This window comes from Lytechinus pictus, chromosome 10 (genome assembly GCF_037042905.1).
Source record: "Lytechinus pictus isolate F3 Inbred chromosome 10, Lp3.0, whole genome shotgun sequence".
In the NCBI taxonomy this organism is placed as follows: Eukaryota; Metazoa; Echinodermata; class Echinoidea; order Temnopleuroida; family Toxopneustidae; genus Lytechinus; species Lytechinus pictus.
Window position 1 is genome coordinate 31,773,993 of NC_087254.1, and position 26,204 is coordinate 31,800,196.

At 36.8% G+C, this 26,204-nt stretch overlaps 1 protein-coding gene across 2 annotated transcripts in view; it reads right to left on the reverse strand.

Moving 5' to 3' along the window:
* Positions 1-26,204, reverse strand: part of LOC129270492 (nuclear pore complex protein Nup85-like) — a 38,425-nt gene that overhangs the window by 10,267 nt on the left and 1,954 nt on the right. Inside the window, exons 2-16 of one of the 2 annotated variants that reach the window (XM_064105827.1) lie at positions 18,880-18,991; positions 16,542-16,646; positions 13,733-13,793; positions 10,903-10,976; positions 10,206-10,319; positions 9,651-9,772; positions 8,426-8,512; positions 7,386-7,556; positions 5,589-5,732; positions 4,567-4,670; positions 4,156-4,239; positions 2,809-2,874; positions 1,961-2,011; positions 1,070-1,170; positions 356-574 (exon numbers count right to left, since the gene is read on the reverse strand). In XM_064105827.1, the coding sequence (XP_063961897.1) occupies positions 356-574; positions 1,070-1,170; positions 1,961-2,011; positions 2,809-2,874; positions 4,156-4,239; positions 4,567-4,670; positions 5,589-5,732; positions 7,386-7,556; positions 8,426-8,512; positions 9,651-9,772; positions 10,206-10,319; positions 10,903-10,976; positions 13,733-13,793; positions 16,542-16,646; positions 18,880-18,991 (1,615 nt within the window). Of the gene's footprint in view, positions 1-355; positions 575-1,069; positions 1,171-1,960; positions 2,012-2,808; positions 2,875-4,155; positions 4,240-4,566; positions 4,671-5,588; positions 5,733-7,385; positions 7,557-8,425; positions 8,513-9,650; positions 9,773-10,205; positions 10,320-10,902; positions 10,977-13,732; positions 13,794-16,541; positions 16,647-18,879; positions 19,118-26,204 lie in introns of both variants that reach the window. The other variant, XM_064105828.1, reaches the window with a different exon arrangement.

Consider the following 26,204-nt stretch of genomic DNA (forward strand, 5'->3'; position numbering starts at 1 on the left):
AACCCATGGAATATTGAATTCTCCCAATTCCCATAGACATAATACAGGTATCACCTGGTTCCAGAGGGCAATAGATACATGACACATCAACTGTACCAAATCATTCATTGAAATATATTGTATAATCATAAGTCTTATATCATTCTTTTCTTCCAATTTCATCAAAAAAATCTTTTGGGACAAATTTCATGATGGGATTCAAATAATTTGTTCTTGGTAAATGAATTTGCAACTTTCACTCCATTTAAATGAGTAGCCAAAGAAACAAATAGTTGACAAACCATTGCTATGAGAATACCACCTCATGAATTTTAATTCAACAGGCTTTACCCGACAGAGCAACAAGGGAACTCACCAAGGAATGTAAGTCTATCACTGAGCAGCATCCCAGCTCCTAGGTTATCTAAGAGATCAATGTTTGTGAAACCACCTTTCAGGCTGTACTCTGTCAGGAACTTGTCCGCCAGGTAGGTGGCAAAGGTTGGGTCATGTGAACGTAGGCACCAGGTCAGGGCGGAACCTAGGCGACCCTGACGATAGCAGCGCATCCCAAGTACCTTACAGATGCTCTGGGCTGTGGGTAGGGAAGGAAAATCTACATTCATTTCTCTATAGTGACCATTTTGGTATGTACATAGAATGGAGTAAATAGGAGTGCTCTTTCAACAGATCAATTTTTAACAAATTAGGGTCCATGTTGTGCAGTTACAAAGATTGGGTAATTAATTAGACTTCATTTATTATTACACAACATGGGGTACAGATTTACTTCCGTCATATGATTTCTCAACAAAGCAGTATTTACCAAAGAAAAGAAGAAATTATTTTCTTAAATAATGGTTACTTTCTCAGGCATATCTGCCAACATGACAAAAAGCATTCCCCAAAAAACACCCCTACTCCTTTACATGCACAATATCCAAGTAAAAAAAAAACCTTGCACATGTATTGATTAAAGTTTAATTCATACAAATTTCCCAAAGTCCTTCTAACACTCGCAAAAACTCTTCAGCTTTGAATAAAAATACTGAATATTTTTGGAGGAAAATTCAAATGATTATGAAAATACCTTGTTCCTTCATTTCTCTATCTTCACACGCCTTCAACACCTTCAGGGCTTTCCTCTCGGAGTTCAGTGGAATCCGCTCAATAAATAATTCAAGATAATGCCTAAAAAGACAGAAAAAAAAAACAATGAAGAATATAGTCTATGAAAACACTATTGCATGAGGAAATGAAGTCTGTAGCCGTATCAGGATATATTTTTGTTAGGAATAAGTAATCATACTATTCTTCAAATTGGCAACATTTTTCCCCCAGGAATTAATTATTATTAAATTAACGCTTCAGAGAAATATTTGCTTACCAAATTTGGTTAACATTTTGGGTCATAAGAGAAAAGCTCTGGCCTAAAATCTGCTACACAAAATACCATTTTGTATAGCAGTCTTGAAACATGTGGAGCAATAAGTGTGATGCAATACCAGGAAAATTATTCCCGGTACTTTAGTGACTATGTGCCAATGATCAAAGCCAAATATGGAAAATATCAATATGATTTGAACAGAACACATATAACAATGAAAATATTGTAATCCGATTTGAAATGTGAAATTTAAAGGATTGATATAGTTTCATATGTCAGAGATATGCATAACACATACAGTTTGCAAATGAGGAAGCTGATGTGACACACTCATAGTATAATTTCATTACAGTACACTCTTTCCATAGCTCAATTTATCTTGCGAATAGGTCTCAGTGTATCAAAGAGGAATCCAACCGAAATTTCTATCAAACTTTAACCATTTTCTTTTTCTTATTTCTCTCTTCACACAAATATATTCAATACCAGAGTAGCATTTCCCCTTTAAAACAGAAATTTTAAATATGTATTTTATTTTTTCTCCATATTCATATATATAATAAAAATTCCTAGTACCAGTATTAACAGACTTACCTTCCAAACTGGGAGCAGTAGTCTAAGTAATCTGCAACAACTTGCCAGAAACTGAATCAATGAAAAAAAAAAAAATATGAATCAAAGTATTCATTATGTTTTTACAAAAAAAAATACAATTTCATTATCATTATATGTTATAATTCTACTGGACATAATTTATTACCTAGAATTTTTTTCATTCATATCAACTCCAATTTCATTACCAGCACTTACCGGGGTGTTTCACATAGTTTATAGTCTGACTATAAGTCATGATCAAGTGCTGACACGCACAGGATATTAAACATGTAACTTAACGTTTTAATTTGTGGTAGCATGCATCCCATGACTGTGATCTGACCAGTGCAGTGATATGTTACACACTGCATGCGACAGAGTATATTGATGTGATTTCGAGTCAGAGTTAAATCTTTGAGAAACACCTTCTATATACTGTTTCTTATGAGAAGGTGATGAGGTGCTGATCAGTTGGTTGTTGCACATCTTAAGTAAGAATTCAAGATTTACAGCAGAGTAACATCAATGCAAATTTCATTACCTCATTATTCTATTGAAAAATTACAAATAAGTTTTACCAACATAAAGTATCTCATTTCGGTATTAGCCCGTTGTTTGTATTGACAAAGTCCTTCTTTTTCCTTCACAACTATCAAATTTTTGTTATTGTTTCAATTAAAAAGGCTTCACAAACATTTTTAATCTGCATAAAGCATCTAAAAGAGGTACAAGCCTGTTGTTTGTATTAACAAAACAGATTTTTCTTCACTACTGTGAATCTTTAAACGTTCACAAAACTTATAGACAATAATAATATCCAGGAATCTGGTTAAAGAGACATACTTTACCTATTATGTGACATCAATGTAGAGGCATATTCAAGAAGAAGAAACTCTCTCAGATCGGATCCAAAACTAGACAAATGGGAAAAAAAATAATACCAAGATTATTTTAATTGTTCTAATGCAGAGTGGTATGCTTTCACATATGACAAAAAAATAGAGCATTGAATAAGTACATTTTGTATTTTACTCTTATCATTTGCTATCATTACATTCTATAAGTATTGGATGAGTGAGATGAATAGGAACAGTTCATAATGAAAAAAAACCAAGTGTCTGAAATGACCTTGTCTATAAAAAAAAAAGATGTGGATAAACAAATGGTGAAAATGTGAGAACTTAACAATACACAATAATTAAATAGCAAGATTCACGTACAAATAAGGAAGGGGCAGTGGTGTGATTTGTAAAGGAAATAATCCCACTATCTATATACAGTCCAACCTCTCCTATCCGGACATGTTGGGACCAGCACCAATCCGGATAAGGGATTTATCCAGATCTGGGAGATCCCATATTAAATACACGCAGCTGCCTATCCCCAATGGTAGCTACACGTAATCTATTGTAGTGGGCGCACACAGACAGTATTTCACTGCTGTCAGTGCAAATCATTGGCGTTTTTTTTACAGAAATGAAATCGTTTGCCAAAACTCTTGGATAATTTACCTGCTGAAATGATTGAGAAATACATCGAGCATACCTTGAAAGAACGAGAATGACTTGATGAAACTAACTTTGAAAAACGATCGCAGCGGGCATCGCAGCTTCGCAGAGTGAGCCATTGTTATATTGACTGTAGGCTCAAACATGATAGGTGGCACTGTCCGTAAGGCAAGATGAAGCTTGAGCGTGCCAGATGTTTCCCCCCCCCAAAAAAAAAAAAAAGAGAACATGATAAAATGGTTGCTCTGTGCCCTGATTTACTGGAAAATGATCTTGTCTAAAGTTGTTTTGGTGATTTGGATAAGATATTTTCATAAAAATAATCTGGTTGTAGGTAGACTATACTGGAAAATGTATGGAATCAAAGTGAGTTTGCGTAGGAATTTAAGATTTTAGATTGAAATCTCAATTCCCCACGGAATAGATTGAAAAAAAAAAATTCTCAGCAAGTGTGTGTCTGGATAATAGGGAGATCCGGATAAAGGGAGGCCGGATAAGAGAGGTCGGACTGTAGCTTGTAAATGGCCTTGTTTCACATGTACAAATTAGATCTTTCATTTTGGAAGCCCCCCCCCCCCCTCCATATTATTGGGAGTATTGAGGGCAGTGTCCAGTTTTTCCAGTATTGTGTGATTGTATCACACCCCACCATTAAATAAATAATGAATAAAGCTTTCTTCATCTTACTTGAGTTGATGAGAGTCCAACTGACCACAATGGTGAAGGAGATCGGCAAGGTGAGATACAAACCACCAATTACTCAATGTAGCACTGCAATAAATCAGAATTAGACACTAATACATAGGAAACATTAAACATGTACACGAACGTCTCATTTGCCTGTTTAGAAGCTAATGAGTTCCATTTCTTTTAAATAGTTCAAGTATTGTTGATTATAACACAAGGAATAGAGAACACCTCTCACTCCATAAGAAGTAATTTTCCTATACTATGGACAATATCCATCCCTTTAAATTCATTTTTGGTTTCATGATCAGAATTTAATCAGAAGCACTCGATGCCAAAGTAAAGCTAACTAAATATGAATTCAGATCACAGATAAAACATAAACTCTGTATTTGTTTAAATTCCGAGTACCTGCTGATTTTAATCATCTGGTAGATATCAAACTCTAAGGCTTTCTCCAAGATACTGTCCAATGCTGTCATTCTGCCAGTGACACCACATGCATCCATGCTAGCCTGAAAAAGTCAAAGGTCATTTAGAAATGTGCAGAGGTCATTAATATCAATTAAGTGGAATATCAATTGGTATTTTGCATACATACTATGAGTAATATGCTGAAACCTCTATGAACAATGGCTAACAAGAATTAATGTGAACAAGATAAATCAAAGGGACCGATCTATGGTGTCAGCTTCAGCCATACATAATTTTTTTTGAAAAGCCAGCCTTTTGTTTGGGGGCAAGCATGCAGTGGCAATGCGACATCAATTCTTAGTTAGTAATGTTTTGATATTGTAGAAACAAACAATGCAGATACCAAGGGGGGGGGGGGGGGGGTTCTTAGATTCGGTTTGGACGGGGTGTGCGGCTGAAGGTTCAAAACCCATACCCGTATTTACGGTTTATTTTGGCTAAAAAGGTACACATTATTAGGGATTTATTACAGGGGCGGATCCAGAATTTTCCAAAAGGGGGGGGGGGGGGCCACATTTTCCCCTGGAAAATTTGACAAGCAAAAAAAAAAAGGTTGTCACCCAAAATGTAAGGTAATTTCGTATTTGCACTTAACACATTGGAGGAGAATATGGACCCATGTTTAAGGCCAATATCTAAAAATTGGGGCCATGTTTAGGGATTTTCCAGCATAAAACCATACCCCATGTTTACAGATTTCTTCCAAAAAATTGACCCATTCCAGCGGCACATCCCCATATGCCTTAATTCGAGAGTACCCCCTCCCCCCCCCCCCCCACAGATACACGGTAAATGATATCAGAAGAATGAAATGCTGTAACAGAATAGATTACAAAGAAAAAAACAAAACAAAACAATAGCCATCTTTTGCAAAGTTGCCTGTAGTAATAATAGATAATATCTATGTTCATAAGATGGATCGCTGTAATTCAGATGCAACCTTCAGCAATTACTCTTACTTTTGCATGGTAATGAAGGTCTAAAGCCTTGACCGTTGGGTTGGTGTAGAGAAGCCGAGTGACCATCAGGTGGTACCAGCCTCCAAGCTCTTGGATCAAATCCCCAACCTCTTGAAGTAAAACAGACTGGTCACCACAAAGGATCTATAATCAATGAATACAGAAGGATTAAAAGAATTAACAGATGCAGAGTCCCTTGAGGCACATGACCAAAGGTCGTAGCTGCATATTTCCCTCAAGAATCCCACAAACCTCTTTTCATTGTTATTCTTCGCATTTTATAATAGATAATACAATGGGCAATGTGGCAACGCTGTGAAGAAAATAAGCTCCATTACAGAGGGACTCCCACTAAAGGATACAGTACAGTGTTTTGGCAAGATGTCTCTGCATGGGAGCCTTGAAAGAAATTGTGTCTCAGGGTTTCTCTTTCTGAATTTCTGCATCTGATTGACTGGGAGAAATATTAATTGCAGAAGAGGTTTACGTTACACCATGTGCGAAGTCCTGAGATAAGAGTGGAAACAGGTAGAAGAGAAATGGATAGGCAAGAAAGTTTCTCCATTTCACTTCTACGTCTATCTACTTTTACCTCAGTCCATTCAAGGAATTCACATATGGTGTACCGTAAACCTCTTCTGTGATTGTTTATACCACCATGCTAACATTCAAACATCATCTGGGAGAAAGACTGTTGTAGAAAAGCACTGTAAAGATACATCATTTAATGCGAAGTGGTTTATGTTACCAGTGTATGTATACTTGTTTTGAAGGTTGCATTCTAGTGATATTTTTTTTTATCCAGAATGAGATGAATTACTTCTTAAAAGTTTCAGAATGCCTTTCACCAATGAATCTACCCCTTTTTAAGAAAAAATGAAATTCTTCTAGAATCCCATTTGAAGTAATCGCATGAACCCCAAAAGGTTCCCCAATCACTTTTTTCACATTTCACTCCCCAGCAGCAGAGCTGCCAAGTTGTATTTTGCATTTTCAGTATTCTTATCTCCCAAAATCAGTATTTTGACAAAAAAATCAGTATTTTTACCGTGTGAGATAATTATTTTGTATTTTTCCCTAAAAAAGTGTATTTCATAAGAAAATGCTTGGCGCACTCGCCCATCACGGCGCTCAAGCTGCATGCAAGCTAAAATGTGCACTGCTCTTGCAGATGAAAAAAAAAACAACATTGAAACTTGTGTATATCTCACCCTGGTTTTTACAAAATGATTGAAAAAAAAAAAAAGTTACCTGAAATTACATTGATCTAATAACCATATTTGTGTACGTTTCATGAAATAGAGACATATAGAGATGATTTTTCTCAATAAATTTCGATTTTGTAAAAAAAAAAAAAAAAAAAAAAAAAAAAAAAATTTTTTTTTTTTTTTTTTTTTTTTTTTTAATACAAAAAACGTATTTTTTAAAGAAAAAACGTACTGCCGTATTTTGGTTGCAAAAACGTACTAAATACGGAAAAATCGTACTACTTGGCAGCTCTGCAGCAGGCTCAGACCTCCATTGCACAGCGCGTCGTAAAAAAAGAAATTGTTCAGGAAATCAAACCACACAGTAAACTGCACAAGAGCAAGTTAGGATCATATGAGAATCCAATGTCATCCTAACAGTGTTACAAACACAAATATAGCAATCATACTCTTAAGATTTTCCGCAATTATAGAATAACCCTCTCCCCATACCAAATACAATTGAAGTGCACGGGTTGGTGTATGTATACAGCTTTCTCACAGACTACAAACTATTTTTGGCACTGATAGCTATACATAAATTTCTTACCTTACAAATAACTTCAAGCCTTGGATAAGAGGTAAAGCTGTGATCCTCTAGACATTGCCTGCAAGTATCCTGCCAGTGACGCCACTTCAGGTCAAACTCAGCCAGGGACTGTCGACTTAGGGTCCCAAAGACAGGCATACGTCTCATCAACTCATCGATTTTACCATAGGCCTGAGGAAGGCGAGTAGAGTGAGTAAATTAATGAATCAGAAAAGAAATTTTTCTATATAAATATCCTTCTTCATTATAAATTCAGAGCTTAAAATGACTTTGATTGGTCTGAATTATCAATTTTTATTAATTGTACTTATTTCAATGATTTTAATAAATTTCATTCAAATATTTCCAATTCAGAATAAGAAGTCAATGATTATATATATTTTAAGTGTTGTAATGTATGGTAGGGGGTCCTAAAGCAATGCACCACTCATCACAATTTCAATTGCATAATGAACACTTTCTGTGTGGAACTGTGATTGCAGTGTGATGAACGATTCCTATTCAATTTTTCTATAGAGGCTGCAATTAATCACTAAATGCAGAGAAAACCAGCACCTGTTTGGAATTTGGGGGTTATATTCCCTTTAACTTCATATTTTCTTATAATGATAGGAACATATTTCAGAAATTGAGGCACAGGAAATACTATTTATTTGAATGATAAATCAAGTGCGCAGCTTTAAGAACCCTTCTACATAGGGCAGCAAAATCGAGAGGTGTTCGGAAAACACAGCAGGATTTTCGTATTAGTGAGTTTTGTGATATTTTCTCTTTGGTTATTGATCTTTAGAATATTTACCACAAATTAGAGCAAGGCAATCTGTTCAAATATTAAAATTGCCATAGTTTTATCATTTGTAAACAAAGTGCATAGCTTTAGGTCCTCCCATCATAATATTCCTTCTATGGTATAAAGTTATCTCTCAGCAGCTTCGCTCTGTCAAATCAAAATCTCCTCGTGATGGTCTGTCCTATCACCTTCAACAAAGATAGTTATATGCTTTTTAATCCAACTATTGACAAATAATAGCTCTGCTTACCCCGTGAGTGTCTTGTTGAAACTTTGGATCCAGTGATAACATATGCCTGGCCTCAGTTAATCTTCCTTGCAGGATGTAGATGTAGATCTGTTGGTAAAGATTAGGATAAATGGAGATTTTAGTTGAAGACATATTACTAGTATATGCTTTTCACACTGCACATATTTTCCTTAACCCCAGGAAATCGGTGGGGCTAAGGAGGGTCTTAGCCCCACCAATTTCCCAGGGTTAGGCTTAGCCCACTTCGTTTTTAGCAAAGTGGGCTAGCACGGTAAATAGTACAGTACTATCTGGCCCTGCACAAAAGCAGGGTTAGCCGGCTAATTGCAGTGCTTAGAGATACAGTGTGAAACAAAACCAGGCTAAGGAAGAGTGGGGCTAAACATTAGCCAATCACAGAAGTCAAAATAGCACGTTATTCACGCTCTGTGTTGCAAAATCATCAATATCCATGAGCTGTGCGATAGTCCGGGTTAAGGCGTTAACCACGGCTAAGCAAATAGTAAGGGGATTAAACAGTGTGAAACCAAAAAAGAAAGTATGGGGTTATTAGGGTTAAGGAAATGCAGTGTGAAAAGCATATAAGTCAGGATCCTTATACTGCATAAAAATGTCAAATTTTGCTACCAATGGCTATCCGTGATTCGGTTGACTGTTGAGCAGCGTAACCATGGTAATTGCAATTTTATGTCAGAGGAACCATAAATGTATATTTCATAAAGTAGGTCCCTATAACACTATAACACACTATTCCATATGATTAGTCCAGGTGCTTTCAGAAATTATTATCACTCTCGATGATACAGCACTATCAGCACTTATGTTGATTAGAAATATGACATTATCACTGCTTACGATAGGTAACATACTTTATGATCATTACCAGCAGTATTGAGATGTTTGATGAATGACGATGCAAAAGATTAGACTTTATCAAAAATTGCTATCCATAGCATTAACCTGGTCGCATGTGGTGACTGATCGCGGTCGGCAATCACTCATCAATTGCAATAAATAAAAGATTATTCAGATATGTGATCTATAGCAATTGGTGATTGATAGCAATATCCGCCATGATTGTAATGTCTGAAAGGTGGTATGACAGAAAATCCAATAATTCAACAGACCTAATTAGACAAATATGAGGGAGAGAGATAGATATAGAGGTAGAGAGTAAGAGAGGAAGGGTAAGGAGGGGGAAGAGGTAAGCTAGGGCATTGCTTACAGCCGACCAATATTCTTCAGTCGTCTCAATCTCCTCAGCCATAAGAACATTTCTAGCCTTGACGTCCCCTTCAGTGAAGTGCAGCTTGACCCAATCCAACAGCTGCTGTAGAACTATACCACCTGTAGCAAACCAAAATAAGACACAATATACAAAGAAAATGATAATGCTTGTGTGAAACCACAGCATTGAAGGCGACTGTATTGTATGTGCACCTGAACTGCCTCGCTGCCCTTGTAATTCCTCTATCACTGACAGTCATTCTATGGTAATTTTTTTTAAATGCCTACTGCAAGGGCTTAGACAGGACCATCCAGCTTGAAATTAATGTACATTTTATACAGTAAAATCAAAGCAAATAAATTAACTTCTATTAAAATCAGATGAAAAATTAGCAAAGGTATAGAATAAAATTGCTTCTTTTTTTCAATAGCTGACAGCAAGTCATCATTTTATGTAAAATATGCAATGCCAATATTGGATTTGCCTTTAAGCTTCCTCCTCTCCACATATCATTTACTTTTAAAGCCATTACAATCTGTAAAACTCCTTTACCTGGTAATGTTTCAACAAAGAGGATTTCACACAGACTCCATATCAGCCCTATAGTCTGGAAGATTTCACATTGGTCTCCATACTCTCTTGCTTCTGTCCTATCAATATTGGGATCTGCAAAAAGAAATTTGTGAACACAATTTGAAGGCATTGGAAAAACCTGTAAATCTTACAATCAAGTTTTTTTTTCAATTTCATTATGACAGTCCAGTCCTGCATTCCTTATTTATCTTCTTCTATTTTCTCCACTGCAGCCCTTCTCTTCTTTTCCTCCTCTTATTATTTTCCTTCTATCTCTTCATTTTGCTTCCATATTCCTCCTACTACTCTATGTCTGTCTCTGCTCTCTCCTCCTAATCCTCCACTTCTTTCTTCCTTCTTTGTTTCTCCTCAACCCTTTTTTTCATATTTGACACTCAGGGTTAACCAATATCTGAACAGTCCAGACACATAAAAAAAAAAGCTTTACAAAAGATAATTTGGGCAGAAGTCATATGGTAAATTAATACATGTAGCTGATAATAGTGATACCATTAGAATTATCATTCCCTTCATTATCATTTCTGCTTATAGCCTTCCCTTTCAATTATCGCTTCCAAATGTCCCGGTACAATGATTTTAATTGCCCATTAGACAGAATTATGGTCACAGAGTAGTGAATTTAATGTTTCATTAATAAGTTCCATTGTGCTCATACCCAAAGAGGCCTTGCGAAGATCTTGCACGCATTCAGCTATGAAGGCACGGTAATGTCGACTGCACTTTATTAACCTTAAAAGGGAAAAATGAGGATAATATAATTTTATGAGGGATGTTGTTTTAATATTTCATTTCGTTTATTTCCATTTTCAACAATTACAATTTGTTTTGTACATTTTGACATACAAATAACAAAACATATTTCAAGTATCCCTGTACAAAAATTATATTCAAGATTATTACATATCAGGTTTTTGAAATGGAGGAGGCTGCTAAAAAGCGGAGTAGCGTGCAGCCTCCTAATAAATATTCTTGTCCTTACATAGCAAATAAAAATCAAAATAACAACTTCAGCATAAACCAGTTAAATTAAAAAGAATTAGGGGGAAATTAAAATAGAAAAGGAAATAAGAAAAAGAGAGATTAAAGGTCTCCAGAATCCAGCCCCAGTACTCACAAACAGACCTCGCTGATCAACAGGAAAACGAAAGAGATGGAAAAGTGTACGTCACATGATAATCATGTTTGATTTTTTACAAAGTACAAGAGTTTGAGTGATGAAGAGTTAATTCAATGGTTATCTTGGAGAAACTTTTTGAACTTATATTTGAAAGAATTTAGGCTTGGTGATTCTTTGATGTTATTATTAATAGTTCCCCAGAGTCTAGGGCCTTCAAAAGTAAAAATTTATTTTGCAAAGATTGTCCGGGGTAGTGGTAAATGGAATTCATCTGATTGACGTGTGAGATATTTGTGAAGAGTTTTGTTTTTTTTAAATGAAGAATTAAATATTGGTGGTAACATATTATTGTTTAACTGATACATGAACTGACCTAAGTTATATTGGTACAGTGTTTTTATTTTTAGAATGTTATTGTTGAAAAACAATTGATCTGTGTGGGATCTCCAGGACAAGTTGAAAATAACACGCAACGCCTTCTTTTGTAAAAGCAATATTCTATCTTGGTAGGTAAATTTGAGGCCTTAATCTTGCCAGTCACGTAAACTACTAGAATGTACTGTTGCCATGTAGGATATATTTTCAATCTTAAAAAAAATGTCTAATCAATGATGGGATCATGCACATTTTTTCAAGTAATTCCTAAATCTATTATTTCTTTGCTTATTTTTTAAACTGAATACTCCTTCAATTTTTCTATGAACAGATTAATAACATCATGATTAATAAAAATGAATAATCAATTTTTTAAATAGGCAAATTTTACACCAAATTTGAATTCATTAGTTATTTCTTTTTACCAACAACTTCTATGCAAGATCAATCGAAACATTTGTGTAAATTTTCAATTGAAATCAGAGATAAATATCAAATTATAATTCCTACCTTATTTGGGAAATGCTTATCACCATATACATGGACAGGTAAAAGATAATTAAACCATATACAGTTATGTATTCGGACACATTAGCTATGTGTGCAAGTTTAGGAGAGCTTTATTCTACTTTTGGGGGTGTAATGGACGATTGTAAATTATCAATAAATGTCCTTTTGTTTGTACAAGATGAAATAAAGCAGAAAATTGTACATGATGCTAGATGGTGAACTGGATGGAGCATGAGGGAAACTGGAAAGAGATGTGGCTGTTTTACTAGATGATAACTCAACAAGCAAAGGTCAGTCTTCACATCAGACGAGGACAGCAAACATATTTGATGTGGAACACTGATGAGTTTCTTTATTGCTATGGCTACCAAAACAAAAGATGATCCTCACGACACACCATTTGACATACATGAAGTACATGTACACTGCACGTAACCTTGATATATGCAGCTAATTATATTAATAGATGTAACTCATCGCATGGTACATGCAATAATAAAATTGACATTTGCTTATAAAATCTTATAGCAGTTTTGAACAGAGAAGAAAAATTTAAATCAAATTTGAATACATCCATGAAACAATGCATGAAATATTAAAAGAGTGTCTTTTAATAGAATTGTTATTTCAACCTCTGCAGAATTATAACTAGTCATATCCATTTGATATCGCCACCGAAAATAAACTCTATCTTGAACCATAGAGCAGGTGAATAAACAAAATGAAACACACCTTAAAAGTGAAACTTACAAAATGATTCAAAACTAGGAAAAATGGATTGAAAACTTTCCTTTGATCAGCAGCAGCACAAATTGTACAATCTATTCAAAATATTGTTTTTACCAACCTCAATTTCATAATGCAACAAATAATACAATGGTTAAAGGGATGGTCCGGGCTGAAAACATTTATATCTAAATAGAGTAAAATTCACAGAGCAAAATGCTGAAAATTTCATCAAAATCTGATAACGAATAACGAAGCAATTGAATTTTAAAGTTTATCAATATTTTGTGAAAACAGTGATTTGCAAATCTTCATGAATATTCATTTCTTGGGCTGATCATGTCACATCCCCATTTTTCTTCTTCTTATGTTATTACATGAAATCATGTTTCATTTTTTCATTCATGTGTGAATGATGTGTCTCCATTATAATGAAATAAGTTGTCAATAGTAGTTAATCCAATTGTTTTTGTTCTTGGTAGAAATTTTTTGAATAAACCTAATTTCATATAATAAAATACGAAAGAACAAGTGGGGATATGACATCAGCCCATCTAATGAATATTCATAAAGACATGCCTAGAACTGTTTCCCCGGAGTAATGCAAATATTCAAAAATCAATGACTTCGTTATTTGTTATCCGATTTTGATCAAGTTTTCAGCATTTTGCTCTGTGAATTTTACTTTATTTATTGAAATATAAATATCTCCAGCCTGGACCATCCCTTTAATAAGAAGATTGGAAATGACACTCACTGAGGTTTCCTTGATGTGTCCTTGTGTTCTGGAGGTTGTTTTTGAAGTGAAACAAAAATATCTGTTGAGAAAACAGACAGATTATCATATTGACAATAATTCAAGCATACACATATGTGCATGCAGAATACCAAATTTAGTAAAGATAGGATAGAAATTTAGTCCAAATCAAACACAGAGATAAAAAGTTACAGCAAAGAAAATGAAAGGAAATCGGGAGAAGTAGAGGAGAGGGCAGAGGTGACATGAACAAGAGGGAATACGGTTGAAGGTCAAGTGAAAGAGAGAAAAAGAAAGAGACAAAAGAAAGAAAGAAACAAGAAAGAGAGAAAGATAAATATATTGATAAAAAGTAGATAAAAAGAAGACACTAAGGCCCAAATTCACAAAGGTGGTTTTGAAAACCGTCGGTTGAACTCATGGTTTATGCAGATTTCATGTATAAAGTACACTTATTTACCGCATATATTAAACAGATGTCCAATGCGGATGCATGCTTTTGCCACAGCGCGCCAAATTGTCGCCTGGGTTAAGTACGCTAATTTATTCATGAGTCCACTGTTTGTAGAGTGGACTCATTAATTCAAAACAGTGGACTCATGAATAAAATAGCGTACTTAACCATGGCAACAGGCGTCAATTTGGTGCACTGTGGCAAAAGCGTGCATCAGCATTGGATATTTGTTTAATATGTACGTGGTAAATAAGCATAATAATTCATGCAGGAAATCTGCATAAACCATGGGTTCATTCAAAACCACCTTTGTGAATTCGGGCCTATAAGAACCGGGGGGGGGGGGGGGGGGGGGTGGGGGGGGGGGTGCTACTCGAATTATAACGTGATACCTATGTGCCACACCAAAGTCGAAAATAGAGGGCTCTGGAACTAAATCTTGGTCTTAAAAAGTAGGGTCCAGAAACGGCTCTTGAATCAACGATTCCTTAAAATGCAATGCTGTGGAACTGACCACATCAAAAATGGAGGTCTCCAGGGCTCCGTAACACAAATCACTAACAAGATGAATGCCTCTGGCCGTCTCACCTGCATCACGCGATTCAATATAGCAGCAGTGCTGATTTTGAAAACTACTATAACTCGCACAAGATGTTCAGTGATACTTGGTTACTCTTATTTCTACGTTTTATGAACTAGACCCATACACTTATAGAGATATGATGGTAATTCAACAAATACCCCCAACGTGGCCAAAGTTCATTGACCTTACATGACCTTTGACCTTGATCATGTGACCTGAAACTCGTACAGGATGTTCAGTGATACTTGATTACTCTTATGTCCAAGTTTCAAGAGAAAGATCCATCAACTTTCCAAGTTATGATGGTAATTCAACAGATACCCCCATTAAGCCAAAGTTCATTGACCTTTGACCTTGGTCATGTGACCTAAAATGCGCAAAGGATGTTCAGTGATACTTGATTACTCTTATGTCCAAGTTTTATGAACTAGACCAACACACTTTCAAAGTTATGGCGGTAATTCAACAAATACCCCAATTTGACCAAAGTTCATTGACCCTAAATGACCTTTGACCTTGATCATGTGACCTGAAACTTGCACAGGATGTTCAGTAATACTTGATTACTATTATGTCCAAGTTTCATGAATCAGATCCATAAACTTTTAAAGTTATGATGGTAAATCTACAGATACCCCCAATTCGGCCAAAGTTCATTGACCCTAAATGACCATTGACCTTGGTCATGTGACGTGAAACTCATGCAGGATGTTCAGTGATACTTGATTAACCTTATGTATAAGTTTCATGAACTAGGTCCATATATTTTCTAAGTTATGATGACATTTCAAAAACTTAACCTTAGGTTAAGATTTTGATGTTGATTCCCCCAACATGGTCTAAGTTCATTGACCCTAAATGACCATTGACCTTGGTCATGTGACGTGAAACTCATGCAGGATGTTCAGTAATACTTGATTAACCTTATGGCCAAGTTTCATGAACTAGGTCCATATACATATTAAGTTATGCTGTCATTTCAAAAACTTAACCTCAGGTTAAGATTTGGTGTTGACGCCGCCGCCGCCGTCGCCGCCGCCGTCGCCGCCGCCGTCGCCGCCGCCGTCGGAAAAGCGGCGCCTATAGTCTCACTCTGCTATGCAGGTGAGACAAAAACCCATGACCAATCAAGATCATCGTTGCATGCGCACTCTGTTTAAAATACTGACCGGGAACCAATCAGTGTGGTTCTTTCAAATCTTCACAAACCTTTGTGTTACGGAGCCCAGAACTCATATGACTCTGCTGCGATTGAGCTCGCTGCCCCGACTGGCTGAGCAGTTCATGATGGGCATGCACTGGCAAGAAACCACAAATTTCAGGGTCTCTGGAACAGGAAAAAATGGGAATTTTTATGGCATTCTAAATTGGTGATGCTCTGGAACGGAAATTTATGCTGAAAATTGGGGTCTTGACCACGTCACATACATATCATACACTTATACTAAGTAGCCCCCGCCCCCCCCCCCCCCCCCCCGGGCTATAAGACATCAGTGAATAGAATGAAGAAAATAAGAACTTACTATTGTGACTGCTGTGCAAACCCTTCACTTGAGTTAAGGGTTCTGAATGTGCAGCCTACATTGGCTTGTGTACTGAAAGCCCCAAACAACAAGTTTTACATACTATGCTAGACTTGGGTGAAGACCCACTTGTTGATCAAAGTTTCAAACAGGGTCTGTGCCTGTGAGACTACTTTTGTGTTGTGTTTAGATGACTGCAGGCAATATTTTAAAGAAAATATTGATAATGAAAATGACAGGTAAATTTACCATGAGATTGCATAACAAGTTTCCTTGTATGAGGATTGTGCATGTCTGTCTGCCATTCTACTTGATGGAGTCTGGCTGGGGTTTGGTGGTAGACTACTTCATCAGCTGGTGAAAAAAAAAAATACAATAATAATTAGCACCAAGAGCAAACTTAAAGGACAAGTCCACCCCAACAAAAAGTTGATTTGAATAAAAAGAGAAAAATCCAACAAGCATAACACTGAAAATTTCATCAAAATCAGATGTAAAATAAGATTTTATGACATTTTAAAATTTCGCTTGATTTCACAAAACAGTTATATGCACATCCTGGCTGGTATGCAAATGAGGAGACTATGACGTCATCCACTCACTATTTCTTTTGTATTTTATTATATGAAATATTAAATATTCTAATTTTCTCCTGATTGTCAAGTGATACAACGATTAATTCTCGCTACCCCAAATAGCGATTTCGCCGAGATCCGGGAAAATCCCTGTAACGCGCATTGCATTATGGGATAGCTTTTCGGTATTACAACTTCCTGTTCGGAAGTCCAATGCACTGTTTTGCCATACAGATCAACAGTGCCGTCATGCACAACAACACAACGTCACTTTCGCTCGGAAAGTTCGTGATCACAACCCTCTCTTTCACGATACAGTTTAACGGCCTTTTCTGCTAAAGTCACTAATTCTGCCCGACGCTTTCCATTGCACGGTATTCATCTGTCAGTTAAAATTTTTTTAAGTTCCAAAACTGATTTTTATCCATTTTGTGGTCGACGAAAAATTGAACGAAATGAATGCTGTACATATTTAGCGTCTAGTTGAATACGATCGTGATGTCAGGCCGGTCGCTAAATGCAAAATTTTTAAGATATTCATTTTTTGTTTGATTTTTTTATAACCAAATAAAAACATGAATAAAAATTATTTTTACGTGAAATATATGTTTTATTTTTATGTATAATTCAAATGGAATAAATAACTGACCAAATGTAATAAAAAGTATTATACTCTGTACATATTACGCTGATTGGCATCGATTTCAGCGTGGTGGAAAACTCAGTATCGCGAACCTCGCGCGAGCATGACTCTAAACCGGAAGTGGTGATGACGACCCGACGGAGTGAAAATTATCTCGTCTCGCGCATTATGAGATTTTTGTTCCTATTTGGGGTAGCGAGAATTCCTCCCTGAACATGTGGAATTAGCATTGTTTAATACTATACGGTTCAGTCAAGTTGGTCCTTATTGTCAAATCTATAAAAAATGAAATATTGTATAGCTCAAACAATAAAAAACAAAAGAAATAGTGAGTGATGGACATCATCGATTGAGTCACCTAGTTGTGCATATCACTGTTTTGTGAAAACTAAGCGAAACTTTAAAATCTCATAACTTTCTTATTTTCCATCCGATTTTGATGAAATTTTCAGCACTATGCTAGTTTGATTTTTCTCTATTTATTCAAGTCAGTATTTCCCTGGGGTGGACTTGACCTTTAATCAAACAAGTTTTAAAGATACTTTTGCAATGTCAGAGAAAAAACCCCACAAAAACTTAGACCTGTTTATTATATTTGATATTAGTGTCTATGACATAACTGAAATAAAAGGTTGTTTAATCTACATTTTACTTTTTTCTTTTGAATTGGCACATACAGGTACAAGTACATGTGAATATTGAACCTCCTAACAATCTCTTTGCACCTAGAATTATCCTTATATATTATAACAATTTCTGTAACATGCCACAGAGGCTTCATGTAATATCATCCCTTATATTTCAAAGAGCAACTATGCTAAAAATCACCAGCACAATCAGAGAGAATTTATGATTGGGGAATTAGATGCATAAGTAAAACATGTGAATAAAATGGCTGGAATAAACCCTTTTCATTGATTGGACTTGTATTTGAGAAGTTCTACAGCTTCTCACCAAATATTGCACCAACTTGCTCTGGATCTTGTAAAGGCAAAATATTACATACAGTGTACACAGAGATTCATACGCTTATTTTGTTTTATTATTTACTTTATATCTTTTGTTGAAGATTAGCCATGTAGTGTCATATCATAGTGCACAGAACATGTAAGCCCATTCAAAAACATACATGCGGGATGTTGTTAAAAGTTTGTTGTTAGACTCATTAGAGTTGGTTTCATTATTATCAAATTTTGCAGTATACTGTACGGGTAGACACAAAAGAGGGACATCACACCACAGCAATATCTTGTAGACCACCATCCGAAAATCAAAATTTGAACATACAGAAATGACAAAACCACTTAACAATTAAACCAAATCTTCATTTTTTATGTGACGATATACAGTTAGTTTTCTTGCTACTCACCACTGCCCATTGCTCTCCTCCTTTGCCCACATCCTGTATGAAGAAGGAGCTGGTTTCCTCTGCCCCACACTGTAGAGAGACCATGAATGCTAGCCTCAGACTCAGGGATACTCTGATGGGAAACAAATCAAATTAATACATATTTGATTGTTTTATGAAGGAAGGTATGAAGGAGCTGGTTTCCTCTGCCCCACACTGCTGAGAGACCATGAATGCTAGCCTCAGACTCAGGGATACTCTGATCGGAAACAAATCAGATTAATACTTATTTGACTGTTTTATGAAGGAAGGTATGAAGGAGCTGGTTTCCTCTGCCCCACACTGTAGAGAGACCATGAATGCTAGCCTCAGACTCAGGGATACTCTGATGGGAAACAAATCAAATTAATACATATTTGATTGTTTTATGAAGGAAGGTATGAAGGAGCTGGTTTCCTCTGCCCCACACTGCTGAGAGACCATGAATGCTAGCCTCAGACTCAGGGATACTCTGATCGGAAACAAATCAGATTAATACTTATTTGACTGTTTTATGAAGGAAGGTACAAGTATGAAGGAGCTGGTTTCCTCTGCCCCACACTGCTGAGAGACCATGAATGCTAGCCTCAGACTCAGGGATACTCTGATCGGAAACAAATCAGATTAATACTTATTTGATTGTTTTATGAAGGAGCTGGTTTCCTCTGCTCCACACTTTATGGACTAGAGAGACCATGAATGCTAGCCTCAGACTCAGGGATATTCTGATGGGAAACAAATCAGATTAATACTTATTTGATTGTTTTATGAAGGAGCTGGTTTCCTCTGCTCCACACTTTATGGACTAGAGAGACCATGAATGCTAGCCTCAGACTCAGGGATACTCTGATGGGAAACAAATTAGATTAATACTTATTTGATTGTTTTATGAAGGAAGGTATGAAGGAGCTGGTTTCCTCTGCCCCACACTGCTGAGACCATGAATGCTAGCCTCAGACTCAGGGATAATCTGATGGGAAACAAATCAGATTAATACTTATTTGATTGTTTTATCAATTTTTCCTCTGCCCTACATGTACGTTGCAGAGAGCCCCTGGATGATTGCTAGCCTCAGACTCAGGGATACTCAGATGGGAAACTAATCAGATTAATGTACCTATTTGATTCTAACTTCACAATCGGCATGTATTTTCATAATTTTTTTAAAACGATGTTTAAAGGTCACATCCACCTCAGAAAAAAACAATAAGTCCACATGTTCACTCCTGGTAGAAAAAAAACTTTGTTTCTCAGGACAATGAGGATAAAATTAGAATATTTCAAATTTCATATAATAAAAATACCAGTACAAAAATATAGTGAGTGAGTGATGTCATCAATTCCCTCATTTGCATACCGAACGGGATGTGCATATATCATAGGTCTAACTATTTTGAGAAATTAAGCGAAACTTAAAAATATCATAACTTTCTTATTTTACATCTAATTTTAATGAAATTTTAAGTTGTGCTTGTTGGATTTTTCTCTTTTTATTCAAATCAACTTTCTGTTGTTTGGGTGGACTTGTCCTATAATAGGGAGTTCAGTGAAATGCCACTTTCAGATTTTTCTATCTGCAACTGTGCACCAATGTAAAACAAGTATAAATATTACAAAAAGTCGTAAGAGGAGGAAAAACCCTATAGGAGCCTATACCATGAGAAACTTTAAAATTTCATGGATAAAATGATGCATAATTCAAGGGCATACCTTGCCCCACATAGCAGCGCATTGCACTTTAAAATGAAATATTACACAGTCCCAGTCATTGAATTTTGTGTAAGTTATGTAAATCTACTTTTGCTGTAGAACAAAATCTGCACATTCTCCCTTTTAAACAGGAATATCTCTGTCAATATTTGACATTATGAGTTGATTTAAGCACCATTCTTTTTCTTATTTCGCAAGCTTTCAAAGGGTACCAAATTTGTTGGGATCTTTTCAAGACTTCAAAAAGTCACTATCTCCCCACTCAAGCAAGCCTTCAATATTGTTTTTGACAGAACAAAATCTAACTTAGTCTATATCTGCATACTTTCCCCTGTAAATTGGAATATCTCCATCAATATTTCAGACAATGAACTGATTGAAGCACCGTTATTTTTTTTATTTCACAAGCTTTCCAATGGTATCAAATTTGTTGGGATTCCTTCAAGATTTCAAAAAGTCACCGAACTCCCTACCTTTAAACAGGATATGAAATTGAAACTGGATGCATCTTGTTTTTTTTAACTAATTAGATCTAGATCTAAATGTTAATGAAAACGTAAACACACAAAGTTCCTGTTTCACAAAATATGTGAGTAAACTTCTTGATGCCCCATCTCAGGGTGACCAGATGCCTCATATTTCCTGGGATCTTCCGGTATTTTGCTCCTTTGTCCCAGCATCCCAACAAACCCTTCCCGGGATGCTTTCATTCTTTATTTTCTTTTTTTCCCTTATTCTTTCTTTCTTTCTTTCCATTCCTTACTGTTTTTTCTTGTTTCTTTCAAAGATTGAAGGAAACATTTTTCTTTCCTTCATTCTTTCTTTCTTCCTAATTCCTCCTTTTTTTCTTACTTTTTTTTAGTTTCCATTCTCTCCTTTATTTTTTCTTCCACACATTTATTCATCTCCCTTCCTTTCTTAATTCATTTCAAAGAATGACGGAAACTTTTTTTCTTTCTTTTTGATCACTCTTCTTTTAATTCTAACTTTCTTTTATTTGTTTTATTTTTTCCTTCATTTTCTTTCACCTCAATTTCCCCTTCACTTTTTCTTTCTTTCCTCTCAATTCATCTCTTTTGTTTTATATCCTCTTTCTTTCTCTCCTTCATTCTTTCGTTCACCATCCCTTCCTTTAAATTTTAATTATAGCCCTAACGTTAGGTCTAACCTTTTTAACGTTAATAATGTTTTACATACAAGTGAAACATTGTGTAACTGTAAGTGTAACGTCAGCCTTCTTTATTTTGAACAAGACCTGGCTCGGTCGATCAGCTTGTGCAGCGTGCATCATTCATGTGCATTGTCGATTGTCCCATATTTCCTTTTGAGAAATCTGGTCATCCTGACCCATCCCCCCCCCCCCCGACCAGCTTACAGTACCAGTGCCGTACCAGCCGGTCTGAATAGCCAGGCGGCTTCTAGAGAGTAAAAATCATTTACTAACGTAAGGTTACTCTCATACGAAGCCAGGCCTTCTATCTCATAGACCCACACAAAGGAAGTCAAAACCTGAAACTTTCACCCCCGAGATTTCTACTTTCCTTCTAAAAGATGTAGGCCTAGCTCTAAATCATGTACATGGGATAAAACTTCATTTCCGACATTTCTACGCTCTCGTTGTTATTTTTAAAACAAGAATTCACCAAAAAAATGAAAAAATATTGTGAAAAGACGGAAGAGACTTGCCCGATGTTTACGCCGCCATCTTGTTTCTTAATCGCTAGAGGGTATTCATTTGTCTCGCAATCTACTATGGTCAACAAGGAAATTCGTGATCACTCTCGCAAAAAGTGTTCACTGGCTTTCTAGGAAATTCGTGATCACTCTCGCAAAAAGTGTTCACTAGCTTACAAGTTCACGAGCTTTCGAGTGCCGCTGCAACTCTTTATCAAGTGACGAAAATTATCTGAGGACGTATTCTATTTATACTAATCTCCGGGACCGTACGCACGAACGCGAGAACAATAGGTGGGCATTGATCCGTTGCGTCGGATGCGGTACGGCCGGTAATCCGTGTATGCAAATAAGCCGGGGGTATATGCAAATACGCCGTGGGTCGGCAATATGCAAATTAGACAAAATTGGCGGGCTCGCTAGTTTCCCGTGGGCGGGGGCTGACTAGCTGAGCGGTCCCTCGTTCGGGGCCGGGAACGATCGGGTCGGCGTGCACTGCCAGGTAAGGGGGTATTGTGCTGTCGGATGGTTCGCATCCAGAAGTCGGGGATGTCGATCCCGCTGTCTCTGTTGAAGTTGTTAGGACAAAGACGTATACTAATAGCCTCCTTAATCCTGCGTGTATACCAATGTCTCTCTTTGGCAATGCATTGTACACCCTCCCAATCTGGGTGGTGTTGCTTCTCCCAAGCATGTTCTGCCACCGCAGATGTGTCGGTTCGCTGTAACCGAACATCGCGCTTGTGTTCAGAAATGCGTTCAACTATCGGTCGGGCTGTTTCTCCGATGTAAGACCCGTCACATCCCTGGCAAGGAATGTTGTATACTACGCCATCACGTCTGTGGTCAGGGACAGGGTCTTTGGGGTGTACAAGCTGTTTGCGTAAGGTGGTGTCCGAGCGGAAAACCGTTCGGATACCGTGACCTTCTAATCGGCGTTTAAGTTGTTGTGAGAGGCCATCTATGTATGGCAAGACTGTGCAAGTCTTGAAAACCTTCTGATCCCTTGGTGGTTGTTTTTTCTTGAAAGTGTTCTTGATAAAACGGCGTGGGTAGCCGTTGCTGTACAAGGCGCCACGTATGTGTGCTATTTCTTTCGGGAGTTCAGGTGGGTGAGTTATGATACGTGCTGCTCTGTCGAACAGGCATTTAACGAGACCCTTCTTGACCGATTTGTCGTGATGAGAATCATATGGTATGTATTGGTCTGTATGAGTGGGCTTGCGGTAGACAGAGGTGGAAAGTTTCCCGCCCTCGTGTCTTTGGACTAGCGTGTCAAGGAATGCTAATTTCCCTCCTTGCTCAGTCTCCAGAGTGAACTGGATGGACGGTTGCTGGCTATTCATGTATGAGAGTAGGCTGTCTGTTTCGGATCTATTTACGATTATGAAAGTGTCATCGACGTATCTCTTCCACACCCGAGGGTGGCATGCCTTACCTGGCAGTGCACGCCGACCCGATCGTTCCCGGCCCCGAACGAGGGACCGCTCAGCTAGTCAGCCCCCGCCCACGGGAAACTAGCGAGCCCGCCAATTTTGTCTAATTTGCATATTGCCGACCCACGGCGTATTTGCATATACCCCCGGCGTATTTGCATATACCCCCGGCTTATTTGCATACACGGATTACCGGCCGTACCGCATCCGACGCAACGGATCAATGCCCACCTATTGTTCTCGTGTTCGTGCGTACGGTCCCGGAGATTAGTATAAATAGAATACGTCATCAGATAATTTTCGTCACTTGATAAAGAGTTGCAGCGGCACTCGAAAGCTCGTGAACTTGTAAGCTAGTGAACACTTTTTGCGAGAGTGATCACGAATTTCCTAGAAAGCCAGTGAACACTTTTTGCGAGAGTGATCACGAATTTCCTTGTTGACCATAGTAGATTGCGAGACAAATGAATACCCTCTAGCGATTATTTCAATCCGCAATAATGAACCTATTTAGTATCTTGTTTCTTATTCAGTTATTGTAATTCCCCAACGTTACGCGACGCTCGTAGATCTTTTAGAAGGAAAGTAGAAATCTCGGGGGTGAAAGTTTCAGGTTTTGACTTCCTTTGTGTGGGTCTATGAGATAGAAGGCCTGGCTTCGTATGAGAGTAACCTTACGTTAGTAAATGATTTTTACTCTCTAGAAAGCCGCCTGGCTAGGTCTGAAGTAGACCAAAAGCTTCGGTCTCTGTTATGTTGGTTATTCAGCTGAACTCCGTTGGCTTCACTCACCAAATACAGAGACCGAAGTTCTAGCGCGATCTGTATACCCAGTTGTTGTGTGTCCGGACAGGTTGTGTGTCCGGACGATCAATTTAGAAAGTCATTTGGAAAAAATTACAAGTGAAGTTTCATCAATTTTTATTACAAAATGTTAGGAAATATAATAGAGAACAAAATAGAAGTAGGGTGTCTGAAGCCACACTGAAAAGTGTCAGCATAAGAGAGGCTGATTTAGAGGAAAATATGGCACATTTTTTTTGGGAAGTTCAGGCTACTAGAAAAATGTGATCTGAATTGATTATTAACTTGTGTTTGGCATGTATGGAAAGAGAAAATTCAGGGGCTTCTTTTGACAGTAAGGACAAGTTTATATGATCATTTTAAATAAGGATTTAGAGATAAATTGCAAACCCTTATTTTTGTGTGTGTTGAGATTGCCATTTCCCCATGCATTTTCTATGGGAAAATTAAATTTCTGTTTTGCACAATTTTTTTCACTTTGTCGCAATTTTTCATTGTGATCTGGGGCCCGTTTCTCAACACCGTCATAAGTCTAACTTCTTGACTAAATCGGAGATAGTGAGCTACTTGTCCGCTAACCGTTTCACGAAGCCCTCTTTACCAAGATCGGGTACAACAACCTCACTAAATATTTATGACACCTCCGAACCTGTCTTAACTTCTTTCTTAATGACGTAGTGGCATCACGTGGGTAGACTATGACATGCGAAAGTGCCTAGAAATTTTAAAATTATAATCTTACATAATCAATCATAGAGGTTGAAATTACATCACAAAACAAGTGGGTTAATGCATTCAATGATAATTGTAAAACAAAGAAACTATAAAAACTGTTGGTAAACGCCACAAAACCATTAATTTTGAAATAGCAAAATGATTTAATCGATAAAGATTTTACCACGTCAGGCCATCCATAACTGAACTCGTATTTGTTGTTTTCAGACCCCTCTTAACAGTTGGATGAATTCTATCTCTAATTTATGCATATAATTTGTCCAATATCGTATCTTTCGGTATCAATGATTAAAAATGATTCGTTAAACTATATTTTGATGACGTTTGGAATCGTTAAAGTCCGTATAATTATCATCATTTTACAAAGAAAACCGTTATGGTTTACTTTCGTAAACAATTAAAATTGGGTCTCCCGGGGGTACCCATCTCAACGTCCACAAGTGATTTTTTAGTCATGAAATGAATTATTCATAATCTAATTTTCTCTGCAATTGAATGCTCCAGTCTTCATGGTCTAAGTATGTATGATGCATAATTCACCTGTGCTATTATTTTGAAAAGATTTATTTCCCAATTCATCATAATATTTGCAATTTTGTAATAATTTTCTATTTGAAAATTATGCTATTTTGTGACTAAGGCTACGTCTCGTCTGCTCTTTTTACCGATATTATCGATATCAAGGTATTCTAGTTAGGAAGCCTTTCGAGAAACAGGTTTAGTAAGATTGGTACTAACTCCGTGGTTGGTGGATAAAGATATGACTAACTTGTCCATGTGTTGAGAAACGGGCCCCTGGTTTCCAAATCTTTATAAAAATCATACCATCAGAAAGAGCATAAAAAATCCTATTCGACTCTTTATGGACAAGTTTTTGGCATTAATAATAAATTTATAACAGCTCTCGGAAGCTAAAAATTTGGATTTGTGTGTGTCCATTTCTTAACT